General features: G+C 50.1%; 1 protein-coding gene and 1 long non-coding RNA gene across 7 annotated transcripts; one reads left to right on the top strand and one right to left on the bottom strand.

Annotated features, from left to right (window-relative positions):
• Nucleotides 1-6435: 6435 nt before the first annotated feature.
• On the top strand, nt 6436-10240 carry LOC138919528 (uncharacterized). The gene is made up of 2 exons (XR_011429757.1): nt 6436-6705; nt 7845-10240. It is a non-coding gene; the product is annotated as an uncharacterized lncRNA (long non-coding RNA).
• Nucleotides 6772-14430, bottom strand: CNPY3 (canopy FGF signaling regulator 3). Of its 6 annotated transcripts, none has more exons than XR_011429755.1 (7): nt 14073-14406; nt 10544-10667; nt 9946-10016; nt 9759-9855; nt 8181-8303; nt 7826-8053; nt 6772-7482 (listed from the first exon to the last, which is right to left on the bottom strand). XR_011429755.1 is itself a non-coding variant. In XM_023624956.2 (7 exons), exons 1-7 carry the CDS (start codon nt 14245-14247, stop codon nt 7268-7270), a joined length of 948 nt encoding a protein of 315 aa, XP_023480724.1. In that variant the 5' UTR covers nt 14248-14406; the 3' UTR covers nt 6772-7267. The 6 variants fall into 6 exon arrangements, 3 of the variants coding, with proteins under 3 accessions (XP_023480724.1, XP_070100685.1, XP_001501575.1); XR_011429754.1 differs by having other exon boundaries at nt 9959-10016; XR_002802282.2 differs by having other exon boundaries at nt 7826-7943; nt 9959-10016.
• Nucleotides 14431-14970: the final 540 nt, after the last annotated feature.

Raw genomic sequence — 14970 nt, 5'->3', positions numbered from 1 at the left:
CTCTTTTTGCTGAGGAAGGCTGGCCCTGAGCTAACATCAGTGCCCATCTTCCTCTACTTTATATGTGGGCTGCCTGGCACAGCATGGGTTGCCAAGCCATGTCTGCACCCAGGATCCGAACCAGCGAACCCTGGGCCGCCAAAGCGGAATGTGCGCACTTAACCGTTGCACCACCAGGCCAGCCCCATGAATACATCTTTTTTAAAAATTTATTTTTATTTAAATTCATTTAATTTTATTTTATTTAAATATTTGGTTTTATTTAAATATTGATACTTATGATTTTTGAGAAACATAAAATTTTACCCACAGAACCATAATATGATCTTTTAAAAAAATATGAATGCCACTGGTAAATTTAGATTAGAAAAATTATAGGTTGTGAGTATCTTCTAAATATCCTTTCCAGGGGCTGGCCCCATGGCTGAGTGGTTAAGTTCATGCACTCCGCTTCGGCGGCCCAGGGTTTTGCTGGTTTGGATCCTGGGTGTGGACCTAGCGCTGCTCATCAAGCCACGCTGAGGCGGCGGCCCATACGCCACAACTAGAAGGACCCACAACTAAAATATACAACTATGTACTGGGGGGGCTTTGGGGAGAAGAAGGAAAAAATAAATAAATAAAATCCTTACTTTCCATTTCAAAGACAAGATTTTTGTTCTGAAGTTAATAATTATGTGATTTCTTTCTCATCCAGAGGCGTTAAAAAAAATGTCAAGATCATAGTGCACATGAAATTTCATGGACCTTTGTTTCTCTTTTATTTTTTCCTTTTAACTATCAAAAGCATATTTTCTTCGCTTGACCATAAATGATTTGGCCTTAAGCACCTTTTCGATGGCTATGCTGAGTAGCTGTGCTGCAACATGTTTAAGCATCCCCCAAGTTCTGGACATCTAAAGTGCGCCCACAATTAAGAGTGAGCATGTGCATGATTATGATCAAATCATTTTCCAAATGGAAAGTTTCTATTAATTGATACTGTCACCCAAAACAAATGTTTGTTTCAACTCTTCTCTACACGAAGATGTTATTTATTGACATTTCATTGGGTAGAAAATCATATCTAATTGCTGTAATCATCTTTAATTCCTACCAAAATGTACCAATAATTGCAGTCCTTCGTCTCTGAACTGTTTGCCCGTGTCCTCTGCTCAGTGACATATATTGAAACTGCCTTTTGCTTTACTTGATTAGTCCCTGTGAATTTTAGATCACTCAAATCTGAGGCCCTGGGTGATGGAAGCGGCCACAGAATATAAATCAATCTACAGTTTGACTTAATTGAAAATAAGAATAGGTGATTTTTTTTTTAAGATTGGCACCTGAGCTAACATCTGTTGCCAATTTGTTTTTTTTTCTTCTTCTTCTTCTTCTCCCCAAAGCACCGCCCCCCCCCCCCCCCCCAGTACATGGTTGTGTATTCTAGTTGTAGGTCCTTCCACGTCTTCTATGTGGGACGCTGCCTCAGCATGCCTTGATGAGCAGTGCCACGTCCATGTGCAGAATCTGAAGAGGCGAAACCCTGGGCAGCTGGAGCAGAGCGTGCAAGCTTAAAGTCTCAGCCACGGGGCTGGCCCTAGAATAGCTGATTTTTTTTTTAAAGAAGCTCTTTTAATTTCAAAATACATACAAGATTTGTGTTTTACAGTTTTGTATTCAATTTTTCTTGTTGTTGAGGTTATGATAGTTTACAACGTTGTGAAATTTCAGTTGTACCTTATTTGTCAGTCATGTTATAGGCACACCACTTCACCCTTTGTGCCCACCCCACACCCCGCTTTCCTCTGGTAACCACTAATCTGTTCTCTTTGTCCATGTGTTTCCTTATCTTCCACATGTGAGTGGAGTCATGCAGAGTTTGTCTTTCTCTGTCTGGCTTATTTTGCTTAACATAATACCTTCAAGCTCCATCCATGTTGTTGTGAATGGGATTATTTTATCCAGAATAGGTGATGTTTTTAATATACAACACTTATTATTTGGAATTGGCTGAAAAGACTAAATTCCTCATCCCCAAATGTATGTGTTTGCAAAAAGACTTCCGCATTAGAATATGGCTGCACCTGGACAAACTTCAAGGCCATTCCTATTTGAGGACACAGGAAAATTCTAGAATTGTGAATTATGTATATACAACAACTGCAAATGGAAGATCTCCTGGCTGTTTTTGTTTTGATTCAGAACAGGCAGAAATTCATTTTTCAGAGGCTAGATGCCAATTTCCAAACTCCAGTCCAAGCTGCTGAAAACAACTGCTCTGCTGACGGTGTCTCCCCAGATTGAACAATGGGACGCTATGGGAGGGGTGGGAGCCCCCCACCCGCGTGGACTCTGCTAGCAGATTTATCACAATGGATCCCTTTTTGGATCCTTTAACATACCACATAAGACTCAATCTGCTTTAATAAAGTCCCTTTAAGTGAGTGTTAAATTGGTCCCTATATCAGTGGGTGGTAACGATAATTAATGGTGGCTACATTACTATCAAGCTAAGTGCACCTATGAGAATTCCACCAACATGTAAGGAGAGGTTCCCTTTGACCATTTCACACTTTGTTAAAAGCAGTTTTAAGGTATGCTAACTTCCAATAAGAGCTGGTCAGTATATGATCTGCTCACTGAGCTGTCTTCCCATGTAAAAATGATATGCTATCTGAGCCCTGGTAACAGGCTAAACATTGCTCATTGAAACAGGTGACTTAGCACATGCCATCATCACATCCTTTTTTTTTTTTTTTTTTGAGGAAGATGATTAGCCCTGAGCTAACATCTGCTGCCAATTCTCCTCTTTTTTGCTGAGGAAGACTGGCCCTGAGCTAACATCCGTGCCCATCTTCCTCTACTTTATATGTGGGACACCTACCACAGCATGGCCTGCTAAGCGGTGCCATCCGCACCCGGGATCCAACCCAATGAATCCCGGGCCACTGAAGCAGAACGTTCGAACTTGACCACTGCACCACGGGCTGGCCCCACCATCATATCTTGATGAGATGAGGAGTAAAATACCAAGACCACTTTGGTGAGTAATTCCTAACAAAATAGCATCTGGCTTTTTGAGTATATTTTTTGTTTTGTTTTCTTTTTGGCAGAGAACTTTTTATATTTTAGGGAGGTTTGGTGGTGATAGCTCCAGCACCCCTGGAGCTGGTGGTGGCATCAGCCTGTTTCTCTCCCTTCTCAATGAATCACAATCATTTTAATGGATGTTTAAATTCTGTTGGCTTCTACAACCTTCATAAATGGAGAGTACAATTTTAAAGAAAGAATGAATAAAATTGGATTCCTCTTAACGAAGTTGTAAAGAGAAGCCAGCCATTGAGGGCAGCATAAGAGTTAAGCTGGCTTTAAGCTATATGCAACTGTAAACTTTGAAAAGGGAGAAAGAGGGGCCGGCCCTGTGGCCAAGTGGTTAAGTTCACGCGCTCTGCTTCAGTGTCCCAGCGTTTCGCTGGTTCAAATCCTGGGAGCAGACATGGCACCGCTCATCAGGCCATGCTGAGGCAGCGTCCCACATGCCGCAACTAGAAGGACCCAGAACTAAAACATACAACTATGTACTGGGGGGATTTGGGGAGAAAAAGCAGGGGGAAAAAAGAAGATTGGCAGCAGTTGTTAGCTCAGGTGCCAATCTTAAAAAAAAAAAAGAAGAGAAGAAAAGGGAGAAAGACTAGAATGGTAACTCACTCCTAATTGCATTCCCAACATTAAACTCTGAAGACATAAATAGACCAATGGACAGCAGCTGGCCTGTCTTCTAGAAGAGAGAGCCGTGTAAGGGGAAGATGGTGTCCAACCCAACAAGCTGTAGCTGCAGGGTACTGTGGCATTCTGGCTATGCCCCAGAGCACTGAAGCCATTCTACCTGGGCTCATCACCTGGTTGGGCCACTCACTAAATGTGTGACCTTGGGCAAGTTTTTTAACCTTCCTGTGCTTCATTCAACTGATGTTTATTGAGCAGCTACTCTGCCAGGCACTGTACTAAATTCTGGGGATACAACACTGAACAAAATAGATGAAAATCCCTGTTGTTTTGAGTATGTGTGTGTGTGTGTGGGGGGGGGGTGTCTGGGGGGATAGTAGTAATGTTTCATGATCTGGGTGCTGCTGATGGATATTCAGTTTGTAAAAATTCATTGTGCTGGGGGCCAGCCCTGTGGCCTAGTGGTTGAGTGCAGCATGCTGCGCTTCTGCAGCCTGGGTTTGGTTCCCAGGTGCAGACCTACACACTGTCAGCAGCCATGCTGTGGTGGCAACCCACATACAAAATAGAGGCAGACTGGCAACAGATATTAGCACAGGGCGAAACTTTCCCCCAAAACAATACATTTCACTGTACATTTATGTGCATGTTTCTGAACGTGTATTTTACTTTAATAAAGTTTTTAAAAATCCATGGCCTTGTGGAGGTCACAGCTGCATTAAATGAGTTAATTATGTAAAGCATGTAGAGCTGTGCTTGCCACATAGTAAGCACTCGAAAAATAGTGGCTACTCTTATTATTCCAGTGAAAACTCTTTACAAACTAGGCCATCAGGGGATGTTCAAGAGATTCAGCTGGCTCTGCCACTAGGATTAGTAGAATCCTTCCATAGACAGTTAGGCATGGACCATGCATCTGTCGTGAAGAATGTGGGTTTTTTCTTTCAAGGTCAAAAAATAAGAGGAATTTTGTTCATGCTTGTGAACTAAAGCAATGCAGGGCTGCTGTGAACATTTGGAAAAACCTGGGAAGCTGGATCCTGCCTTCTGCCTTGCATAGGTTGGGCACCGGGAGAGGCTGTCTGCTGCTGCAGGTGGGTGGGCAGAGGGCTAACAGTGTGCCACAGGCCTGGCCCTTGGGGGGCAGGGGGAGGGAAAGGCCGCTCATCATGCAGCAGCCACAGGTCAAAGAGCAAAGCAGTCAGAGTGCTGTGCCCTCTGGTCTAGGCCTGGGCCTGGGATTGGGCCCCAGCGCCAACACCCCAGTAAGGGGATAGGTCTTTACCTCATCCTACTCTAAGGACAATGAGCTCTGGGGACAGACATAAGCCAGGTACTGAAGTCCTGTGGTAACATGAGTGACAGCATGGGGGATGGTGGGTAATCAGAGACTGGCCACCAAATCCTAGACAGTCCAGGGGGCTGCAAGCGGTTCCCCAGCCCTGGGTTCCAGCCCCTGAACAAAATCCAGGATGGGGCCTGAGCCTAGCCTGGAATCTCAGTGCCCACGGCCCCTTCAAGAGGGGGCAGTATCCGTCCTGGAGATGGGGAGGTGGGGGCTAGACCAAAAAGCATCATCCTTCAAGGACCTGTTCCAAGCCTCACAGGCTGGAGGAAAAAGCTTCCAGTTTGCTCCCCTCTCCGCGGCCGTGGCTGCCCCAACTTGGGGGAGGGGAAGAGGGGCTTGGCCCAGGCTATGAAGGTGCCCCTCAGCCCCAGTTCAGGCCCTGGAGCCTCTTCTTTTTTTTAAGATTTTTCCTTTTTCTCTGCAAAGCCCCCCGATACATAGTTGTATATTTTTAGTTGTGGGTCCTTCTAGTTGTGGCATGTGGGACGCCACTTCAGCATGGCCTGATGAGTGGTGTCATGTCTGCTCCCAGGATTTGAACCAGTGAAACGCTGGGACACTGAAGCAGAGCACGTGAACTTAACCACTTGGCCACAGGGCCGGCCCCCAGGCCCTGGAGCCTCTTTAGCAGAAGCTAGAGTCTGGGGCACTTGGCAGCGCATCCCCTCCCACCCACTGGGCCAGCCCAGAAGTGTGAAGGGGTCTCAGTGTGGGTGCTCACAGGGACCTGGTGGGACCTTCCACCATTCTCCTCTTCCAAGCAGCAGCAGCTGCTTCCTATTTTCCTTTTAAAAGAGGCTTATTGGTGGGGGTGGGTTAAGGCCAAGAAACCAAGCCAGTTCACCATGAATCACAGTGCCAGGTGCTGGGGGCAGTGGAAATACAATGGACTTGAGTCAAAACCAGAGTCTGAGTGCCAGGACTTCGGGCATGTCACTTGACGTTAGCCTCAGTTTCCTCTCCCACGAAGTGGGGCTAACAGCACCCACCCCACAAGTGTGTTGTAAGGTTAAAAGCACTGTGAATACATGCAGTTGTCACCATTGCTATTGACTGCCCTTATCTCTGCCCTCAGGACAGACTGGGCGGGGCCTGAGCCTCCCACCCCTTCTCCCCAGAGGCCGGTCTTCCCGTTCCTTCCCTGCTCCCAGGGAACATGCTGTAACCAGCTGTTGTTGGGGGACTGGGGTGTCCTCCCCTCTGGACTCCAGGCGCAACAGCTACGAAGAGCAGAGGGATCAGCTGTGGTCATCAGGGAACAAGGTTCAAGACCAACAGGCAAGGCCGGATGGAGGCGGGAGGGAGGGGTGAGGGGTGGGAGCAGGTGAGGTCGCCAGTAAACATTTTACACAACAAATGGCAAGGCCTTGAGGGAGAGAGGGGAGGCAGGAGGGAGGGAGGGAATGAGGGCAGCTGGGTGCCCAGGCACAAGTGAGGCCCCTCCCAGCCTGGGGAGCTCAAGGGGACCAAGGCCAGTGAAGGGCAGGGCCAGAGCACTGCGCCGGGCCTCACGCCATGCCCAGACCCACCCCTCATCCCAAAAGTACACAGGCCCTCCCTGCACACGCCGTTCCCCACAGTTGGAAGGTCCAGCCTCAAAAATGGGAGGAGGAGAACCACCTCCGCACCCTCAGCCCAGACACTAGAAGGTAAGCAGCAGGGAAGAGCAACAAGGAGCTCCAGGCCCTTCTGAGGAGCTGAAGGGGACTCAGAAATCGGAACAAAAAAGACCAAAAGGTTTTTACTCTGTGAGCCCTGGGGAGGGCCGGGCAGAGCACAAGGTGTCCACAGGAGGGGGTGAGCAGAGAGGAGGAGTTGGGGCCTGCAATCTTGCTTCCCTGTAGGGGAGGAGTGAGGGGAGGTGAAGGCCAGGTGTGACCTCTGCAGGGCTCCAGAAGGCTCCAGTCCTGGGGTCCAGCTCGACACCTGCCCCTCCTGCGTTCACACCAGCACCCCTGGCAGGCCTGAAATCGCACGGCCTGCCTGAAGCCTGGGTCAGGAGAGAAACGCTCAGCAGAGGGAAAAGGCCAGCGCGTGCTGATGGCAGCCCATCTGAGTTCTTCCCAGCTCGTGTCTGTCCCCGTGAGGAAGAGGGCACAGCTGAGGCAGGGAGGCCCCAAGGCCAGGAGAGCTGTCTCTGCCTGCTGGAGCCATGCCCCAGCTCTTCAGCTGCCCGGTCACGGCTCTTGGTACAGGGGCACTGGGTTAGGCTCAGAGCTCATCAGGGGGGCTGTGTGTGAGCGGGGATGCCTTCTGGATGCCCTCATCCTCCTCGGGGCTGGGGTCTCCCTCGAGGTCCCCCAGCTCCTTCCTCTGTTTGCTGCCACTGCCCGAAGCCTTGGTCCTGCTGCTCTTCTTCTTGGACTTCTTCCCTCCCAGGGCGGCTGTGTCCCCCTTCTTGCCAGACCACTGCTCTGCCAGGCAACCTGGGGTGAGGAAGTGAGAGACCCTTAACAGACTGGATTGCTGGGCGAGGAGCACTGATTAGGGGGCCACTGGAAGTGGCGGCTGAGGTCACCATCCCTACCTCCCGCCTCACTGCGGCCCAGGCCCCTCTGGGGCAGCCGAATTGTCGCAGGTTATTCTGTACCTGGTTTCAGTGCCTCTTCCCCCCACCCCGTCCCATCAAGCTCCCTGTGGGCAGAGATGCTATGATGACCCCTATTCCTTATTTCTTTTCCATCCTTTCCCTACCCACCTCCCCTGAGGGGGAGCAAGCAATAAAATCGAGGGCCGACCCACCCTGCCTTCTCCCTGCCTCAGACTCACTGGTGTCCTTGCCCTTCAGCACGTGGTTGGCGCAGAGGAACTGAGTGAGGTCCTCCTCCTGGTGGTTCCTGTACCAGTCCTCGATCACCTCCTCAAACTCTTCCACCAGCACGTCGCACTATTAATCACAACACCTGGCGTTGGCAAAGCCCCCACGCTGACTCGCTCCTGGCGGAGCTCCGCGGAGCCTCACGACCCACAGCAGGGGCTGTGATTCTCCTGAGGAAACTGAAGCCAGAGAGGCGAAGCACTTGACCAACGTCCCCCAACTCTTGGTGGGCTTCCACAGCTGCAGCCCCGATCCCCACCCAGCCCTGTGGGACACAGCAGCCTCTGAGAGCTACAAGGCCTGTACCTGCTTTTTGAGGTCGGCCACCTCTGCAGAGGTCTCGTTCCACAGCTCGTAGGGGATGTCCATCACCACCTTGACCCCTTTGTGTACGAGGTTGTGCAGCGTCTCAAAGGTCTCTGACATGCCCTGGAAGAAGCGACCAGACATGAGGCGCAGAGACACTGCCCTACCTCCCACCCTCCTCTCCTGGTGGTGCGGGGGGCCCAAGCACCCAGCTCTAAGTCAGGACCCTCGAGGGCTCTTCACACTTGACCTCACCTTCCTCTCCCCTTTTAGGCCTGCTTCCCATAACCCCTACAAACACACACACACACACCCCCTGTCCTGCCTCTCCACACCTCCTCCTTTCGAAAAGGTCTGCTCTTGCTCTCAGATCCTTTGAACGTACAGTTGTTTTCCAGGAAATAAGTTTGTCTTGGCTCTCTCCCCTCAAGGGGCTAGGCCCACTCCCTGTTTCGGGTTCTTTCTAGGGCTTGTGTCTTTCCTCGGTGGGAGGAGGGCACAGGTGAGGCGGGGAGGACTCTGTTCAGTAAAAAATATTTCTGTCAGCTAACCTAGGTATTCTCCCTAGAGACAACATAGCATCTACTTCCTCTATCTTTTCAGAGATAATGAACACAAATACAAGCAGAGATCCATACAAATATATCCCCCTCCGCCGCTTTCTATGTTAGCAGTAGTATGTTTCATGTACACTGTTCTGCGCCTTGCCTTTTGTACTCACTAGACCTGGGAGATAACTCTAGTTCAGTCTGTAAAGAGCTACCACATTCTGCTTTACCGTTGCAGAGCAGTCCACTGAATGGCCAGATCCATTTATTTAACCACCCCCTACTGGCCAATGGTTAGGTTGTTTCCAACTTTTTTGCTACAGAAAATAATGTTAAACACTTTTACATTAAGGCAAACATGGATATATTACCAAGTAGAGGACAAAATTCATACAAATTAGAAAAATAAAACCTAAGACTTCTGCTGCTTGAGACTATCCCTCTAGGGTTTGCAGGGGTTTCTGACTGATCTGCTTTGTTAGAAGGTACTTAGGTGCACCAATGTGGGAGACAACCGTCTTAAAATGTGCCAGGCCCTGAAGATGTAGAGACCAAGAAATATGGGCCTTGTTGTCAGCAGCTCATTCTCCAGGGAGAGAAGAGAAGCATTTATGCACATAGTAGGTGCCTTAAAGGTCACATAGGCAGCCTGAGGGAGGTCCAGGGCCCTGTGGGCCGAGAGGAAAGACAGGGCAATCTGTCTCTAAGCCTGGCCAGTTTGTATCTCCTGAGTTCTTCCTGCACAGTGCTTAGGCCTCCACGGGGACTGCCAGCCTGCAGCATTTCTGTCTCAGGCTGAGGCAGAACCCTGATGGGCAGGCCCAGGCCATTAGGAATGTGCCGACTGCCACGGAAAAGTCAGGCCACTCAGGAGGGGAGGAGTGCAAACAGCAATCAATGAAGCATGGGATGAGGCCAAGGAAGGAAGCTCCCAAGGCACTGATCTTCCAATGACACCCATATCAGCAGACACACTTAGATGCATGCAGGCCTGGCCCCAGCGGGGATGAAGGACAAGCACAAATCCAACCTTGGCAAAGCGGTTGCTGCCGGTCCTCTCCTTGTGCAGGCTGTAGTCCAGGAGCCTCTTGCAAATGGTCTCAGTGACTTCGATTAACCGCAAGTCCCTGCCGAGACAGCAGCACAAGAGGGACTGAGTTCCCCTCCTCGCCCCAGAGGATCAGCGGTCCGTCCCTCCAGCCCTGCTACCCCAGCACCTGCGCATCTCACCAACGGGAGGTCAGAGCTGGAAGGAAGATAGGTCATCTGGTCTGGGGGCTCTGAGATGCTGGAACACAGACCAGAGAGACAAAATTTTAACAGCTCTATGGGAAGGAATTTTTTCATAAAGCTAAAGGATTCGGTATTCAGATATTTTTTATAAAGCAAAATGAATTAAATTTTGATGTTAAAATATCACTTCATTTTGAAAGGATGATCATTGCTGATGGAGGTATTTGTTGGTTTATTTGTAATATTTATACCTGGCCAAATTAAAAGCTGGTAATCCTATGTTATTTGTATTTTTTAAAATTGCAAATCCAAGAGTCTGGGAATCACTGATGAGGTCCAAGAGTCTTGCTTTTACAGATGAGGAATCTGAAGCCCAGGGAGTTCAGGGATGTCTGAAGGGGTTAAGGGATTTCTACCCCCACACTATTAGCTGGGGGTAGAACTAGTGGGCTAACTTAGTTCTCAGTTAGAGCTGCCTCCCTTTGGTGGTTTTGCCTAGCTGGAAGGGAGAAGGGAACTCCAAGCCACTGAAGCTCTAAGGAACAAAGCAGGCCAGGCCAGTGGGTCCCCCCATTCACTCACGACTTGGTGTACTTGACTCCGGAGGCCTTCCGGTCCAGGATGCCATAGCCAGTGTCAATCACCTCCTTGGTCTTGCCAGTCTCCTCGAAGGCTGACTTCAGCTCCACGGCGACATATTTACACACTGGGGGAGGGAGACACAGCACAGCCTACTGAGTACATGTGAGTCTTCGACGGGAGCCAGCTCCCAGCAAAACAGACTCAAGTGGCCACCTCTCCCAGACTGCGTCAACGCTCTGGGCGGGGAAGGAGGTAGCACCAGACCACCAAATGGAGTCCACTGGGTGAAACCTGGCTCCAAGATCCACTGTCCCATGTCCACTCCTAGCCCTCATCCTACTCACGTCATTTCTCTCAGCTCCCAGCAATCATTTTTCTTTTAAAATTTTCAAACATAAAAAAGCTGAAAGAGTACCATGAATAAGTATATACCTTCTGCCCGTATTCAACAGCTGCTAATAATTTACCACAATCTCTCTCCAAGGCACAAAATAATGCGACAATAATCTACCTCAACAATATATACACTGTTTTTGCTAAGCCACTTTGAAAGTTGCAGACATCATGACCTTTCACCCCTAAATATGTCATCATGCATCTTGTGAGAACAAGGACCTTCTCCTACCTAAACACAAAATAATTATGATACTTGGAAAATGAACAATAATTCCAATATCATCTAATACTCGGTCCATATTCAGATTTCCCCAATTGTCCCCAAAACGTCCTTTACGACTGTTTTATTACTTGGTTTCATATGTTGTTCCAACACCAGCTCTCTATTCCTACCAAGTTAATTTGCTCCATTCCCTCCAGAGGCCTTGTTTCTGCTGTTTCTGAACATTTATTTTCTCATTTCCTCTTACGCTTCCTCTAACAGTTACTGAGCGACTCCTGTGTGTCAGGTACTGCCTGGGGACACAGAGATGAAAACAAGGTCCCTCCCTTCCAGACACTCAGTCTAATGGAGCAGAAAGAAGTATAAACAAATAATTGCCACTGCATAAGGATGCTACCACTGAAAGCGTGAAGTACCTGAGACCTCGGGAAAGTGCTTAAGGTCCTCTAGGGGCTGTGGGGCTCTTCTGCCCATTCTCCCAATCTCATCTTAAAAGCCTCCTCCCCCAGGAAGCCCTCTGGACTAATCCCACCTGCTCTTGATTTCACTCCTGGACTCTGCAGGATCCAGGCTCTCACTAAAGGCCTTCGGTCACCTCATGTGTCTCTCCAATTAGACTCCAAGGATACCCGAAATGAGTATCATGTACTGGAATTTTCCTGCCTTCTTCTAGGCTGGGACTGTGTATGTGTTGGATAGTTGATATATTGCTGAGAGAGACTGTGTTCGTGGGTGAACAGCTTCCAGTGCCTCTGAGTGGAATATGGTCTGCAGGCTAGATGCCATCAGCATCGTTACAACATTCAGTAGAGTTTGGTAGAAAATCAATTTACCACCAAAACAAATACATCCCCTGGAGGCTTGCTTGGTGAAATTCTGTAACATATACATTAATGGATGGCTTGGAGAACTTGGAACACAACAATTCCAAAATATAAGCTGGTGATCTCAGATCTGCAATGAATTGAGGGTGCCTCACCTCCCTGGCTCTCCATCCAAAACCGTCTGGGCTCCCCCCCACCCTTTTGTCCTGTACGCTGTACAAGCTCAGCATTTTTCTGGCTCCTTTGCCCCCTTCTCCCATGCCCTCAATATGTAGTGTTCCAAGCCTGGGGGGTTGGAACCTATCAACCCATCTCATACCCATCAACTACAACCTTGCTTCCCAACTCTTGCAAACCCTACCTCTTCAAGAGCCCCTCTGGGGATCCTACCCAGAACCAGACTTGGAGGAGACTCATGGCACAGACCCCAGACCCCCGTGGGCACCCACCCACTCTTTTTCAGGGCAGGTTCTCCTTCCTCTGTGCCAAGGTCTGTACCACTCAGGCTACTGAGCCAGGAGGCAGGCTTTGCGAGCCCGACATGGTCAGCATTTAATAACAAAGGTATAACAAGGATAAAGTGAATACATTAGTAAGAGGACCCTAGCGGTTTGAGTTTGCCAAGCCATCCTGTGACTGAAAAATCCCTTTTAAATTAATCTTTATCAATAACCTACAAAATGAGGTTGGACGAGACTGATCTCTAAGATCCTTACTGGTTCTATGCTTCTATGAGTGGATGCCTCCTAAGGAAAAGAAATGTGAGCTTCTTAGGTTATGAGAATAATAAGAGGAACACCAGGGGCTCTTTGGTACCAGAATGAAATAGAAAACGAAGAGAAGAGGAAGTGAAACCCCCAAAGGATATGGGTAAGGACCAGTGGAGGGGAGAAAGGAAAGCACCATAACCCGACTGTCTACTTGAGGAGTACAGGCAAAGGTGCAGGCTGGAACCCACGCTGGGAGCCCAAGCAGTCGGTCGCTCATCTCTAAAGCATCTCACCTTTAATCTCTTACAGGGAAGGATTATGTGTCCTAAACCTCCCCACCCCCACTTTCCAGCGCTCAGGGAACATCTGGCCTGCTGAGAGCTTTGAATTGGGATGAAATATATTTATCACCAACTTTCTGGGGGGCCTGGGGCTAGGAAGGTGGGAAGGAAGGAGTGGCTGTAAAGGGCTAAGGAGAAACCGAGGAATGGAGGGGAGGAAGGAGAGGCAGACCCTTCACAGTCCTGGATCATTGGTTTGTCTGCTGACACTCCCCTCAAAGTTCCACACCTCCACTCCTACATCTTTGGGATTTGCTCTTTCTCCATATTCCTAAAATCTCCCTCCCTCAGGCTCTATCCTTCTCCCACAGTGGCCCCTTAGACCTCAGACCCTCGTCCTTCCTCTACACACACCCACAGGCCCCTGTTTATGCATATTTACTCGAAAAACATCTACTGGGCACCTACCAGGCCCTGCGTGAATAAATATTTGAGATAAGGTCCCTGCCCTCAGGAGCCCACAGCTAGCGCGGGAGACAGCCACTTACACAAACGAGGTTGCAGTGAGGGCACAAAGGGGAGAGTCTCAGGGTCTCCTTCCCCCAAGACCAGTCACACGGATCGTTTCAGTTCCTCAAACGTTTCCTTCGCTTCTCAGCTTGCAGGACGCTGCCTCTGTGGTTTCCTGAGCGGGACCCTCTCTTTTCTCTTCTCTTCACCCGGCTAACTCCTAACCACCCTCTGGGCTTCTTGTACGAAGCCTTTCCGGACTTCCCTCTACACACAGCCTTTCTCCCATCTCTAGGATAGATGAGGTGCTCCTCACCTGGTCCCCAAAGCCCTGTACTTCCTCTATCACGGCATCTACTATCCTGGATAACTGCTTGTTTTTAACGATTTGTAAGCTCCAGATGCACCGAGACCTGCTCTCTCGCCCGCCCCTGGGTCCCCAGCGTCCGGCATGGTGCCAGGCACACAGTAGTTTCAATGAACGAAGAGACTCTCGCTCAGAAGCCCAGGACCTTCCATCCCCCTGACCCTTCTCCGCAAGCCCCGCCCGCCGGCAGATACTCCCCGCGGGCCCCGCCCCCTCACCTTCGCATTTGCTGGGCAGTCGAACCCAGTCGGTCTCCTCGGCCTGGGCCTGCCTCGGGCCCAGGTCCGGCGCGGGCAGCAGCAGCAGCAGCAGCAGCAGCAGCAGCAGGGGGAGAAGCAGGACACAGCGGGGCCCAGGCCCGGGCCGGGGAGCGGGCTCAGCCAACGGCTCCATGGCCCAGCCGGACCCGACCCGAGCGGACCAGGCTGCGCTTCCTCCCGCGGCGCGCGCTGGGCAGCTTCCCGGAGCCGCTTCCGGGACTGCACACGTGCCTCGGCGTAACCGGGGCAACCGCGAGCCCCTCGCGCGCTCGCTCCGCGGCCCGCCCCCGGAGCCGACGGGGGCCCGCGGACGGCGCAGCCAATGGGCTTTTCGGGGCTTGTCCTTTAGCGAATGGGAGGCCGAGCTTTTTTCGGCCTCAGCCAATGAGAGGGCGGATGGTGTCCTCAGCGACCTATGGCAACATCTTTTCCCACCCCCTAACGGTGGCTCTGGGCGGGGCTGGAGGACCAGGACAAGAGGGAGGGAAGCAGCTGACAGGGCCTGAGTGGGACGTGGTCCTGCACGCTCGTCCTGGAAGATGTGCGAGAGGCCGTCTTCACTGTCTTCGCCTCCTTTCACGTCGTTTCCCTCCTGGAGTCATAATGCATCAAGCTCTTACTGAGCACCTGTTTTTTAATTTTATTATTATTACTTTTTTGGTTATTGTTATTGTTCTAACTACCAGTCACTCTAATAGGCACTGTCGGTGAGACCAGGACGACTCAAACAGTCCCCAGCCTTCAAACTTAGTGCCAGTAACCCTAGATTTTTCCCAGTGAGAACTAGAACAAACCACTTCCTCTCTGAGCCTCAGTGTCTGTCTGTATGATCACTTTGTGATCCTCCCAGCTGCTA

This window comes from Equus caballus, chromosome 20 (genome assembly GCF_041296265.1).
Source record: "Equus caballus isolate H_3958 breed thoroughbred chromosome 20, TB-T2T, whole genome shotgun sequence".
Classification (NCBI taxonomy): Eukaryota; Metazoa; Chordata; class Mammalia; order Perissodactyla; family Equidae; genus Equus; species Equus caballus.
Note: the sequence above shows the minus strand (reverse complement) of the source record. Positions and strands in the feature narration are given on the sequence as shown.

Coding starts and splice junctions, on each gene's coding strand:
- CNPY3 (XM_023624956.2), bottom strand. CDS start 14,247: ATGGAGCCGTTGGCTGAGCCCGCTCCCCGGCCCGGGCCTGGGCCCCGC. Junction 10,668..14,072: donor ACTGCCCAGCAAATGCGAAG/GTGAGGGGGCGG, acceptor TCCCTCCCCCAG/TGTGTAAATATGTCGCCGTG. Junction 8,304..9,758: donor GCAGCAACCGCTTTGCCAAG/GTTGGATTTGTG, acceptor CGCTTCTTCCAG/GGCATGTCAGAGACCTTTGA.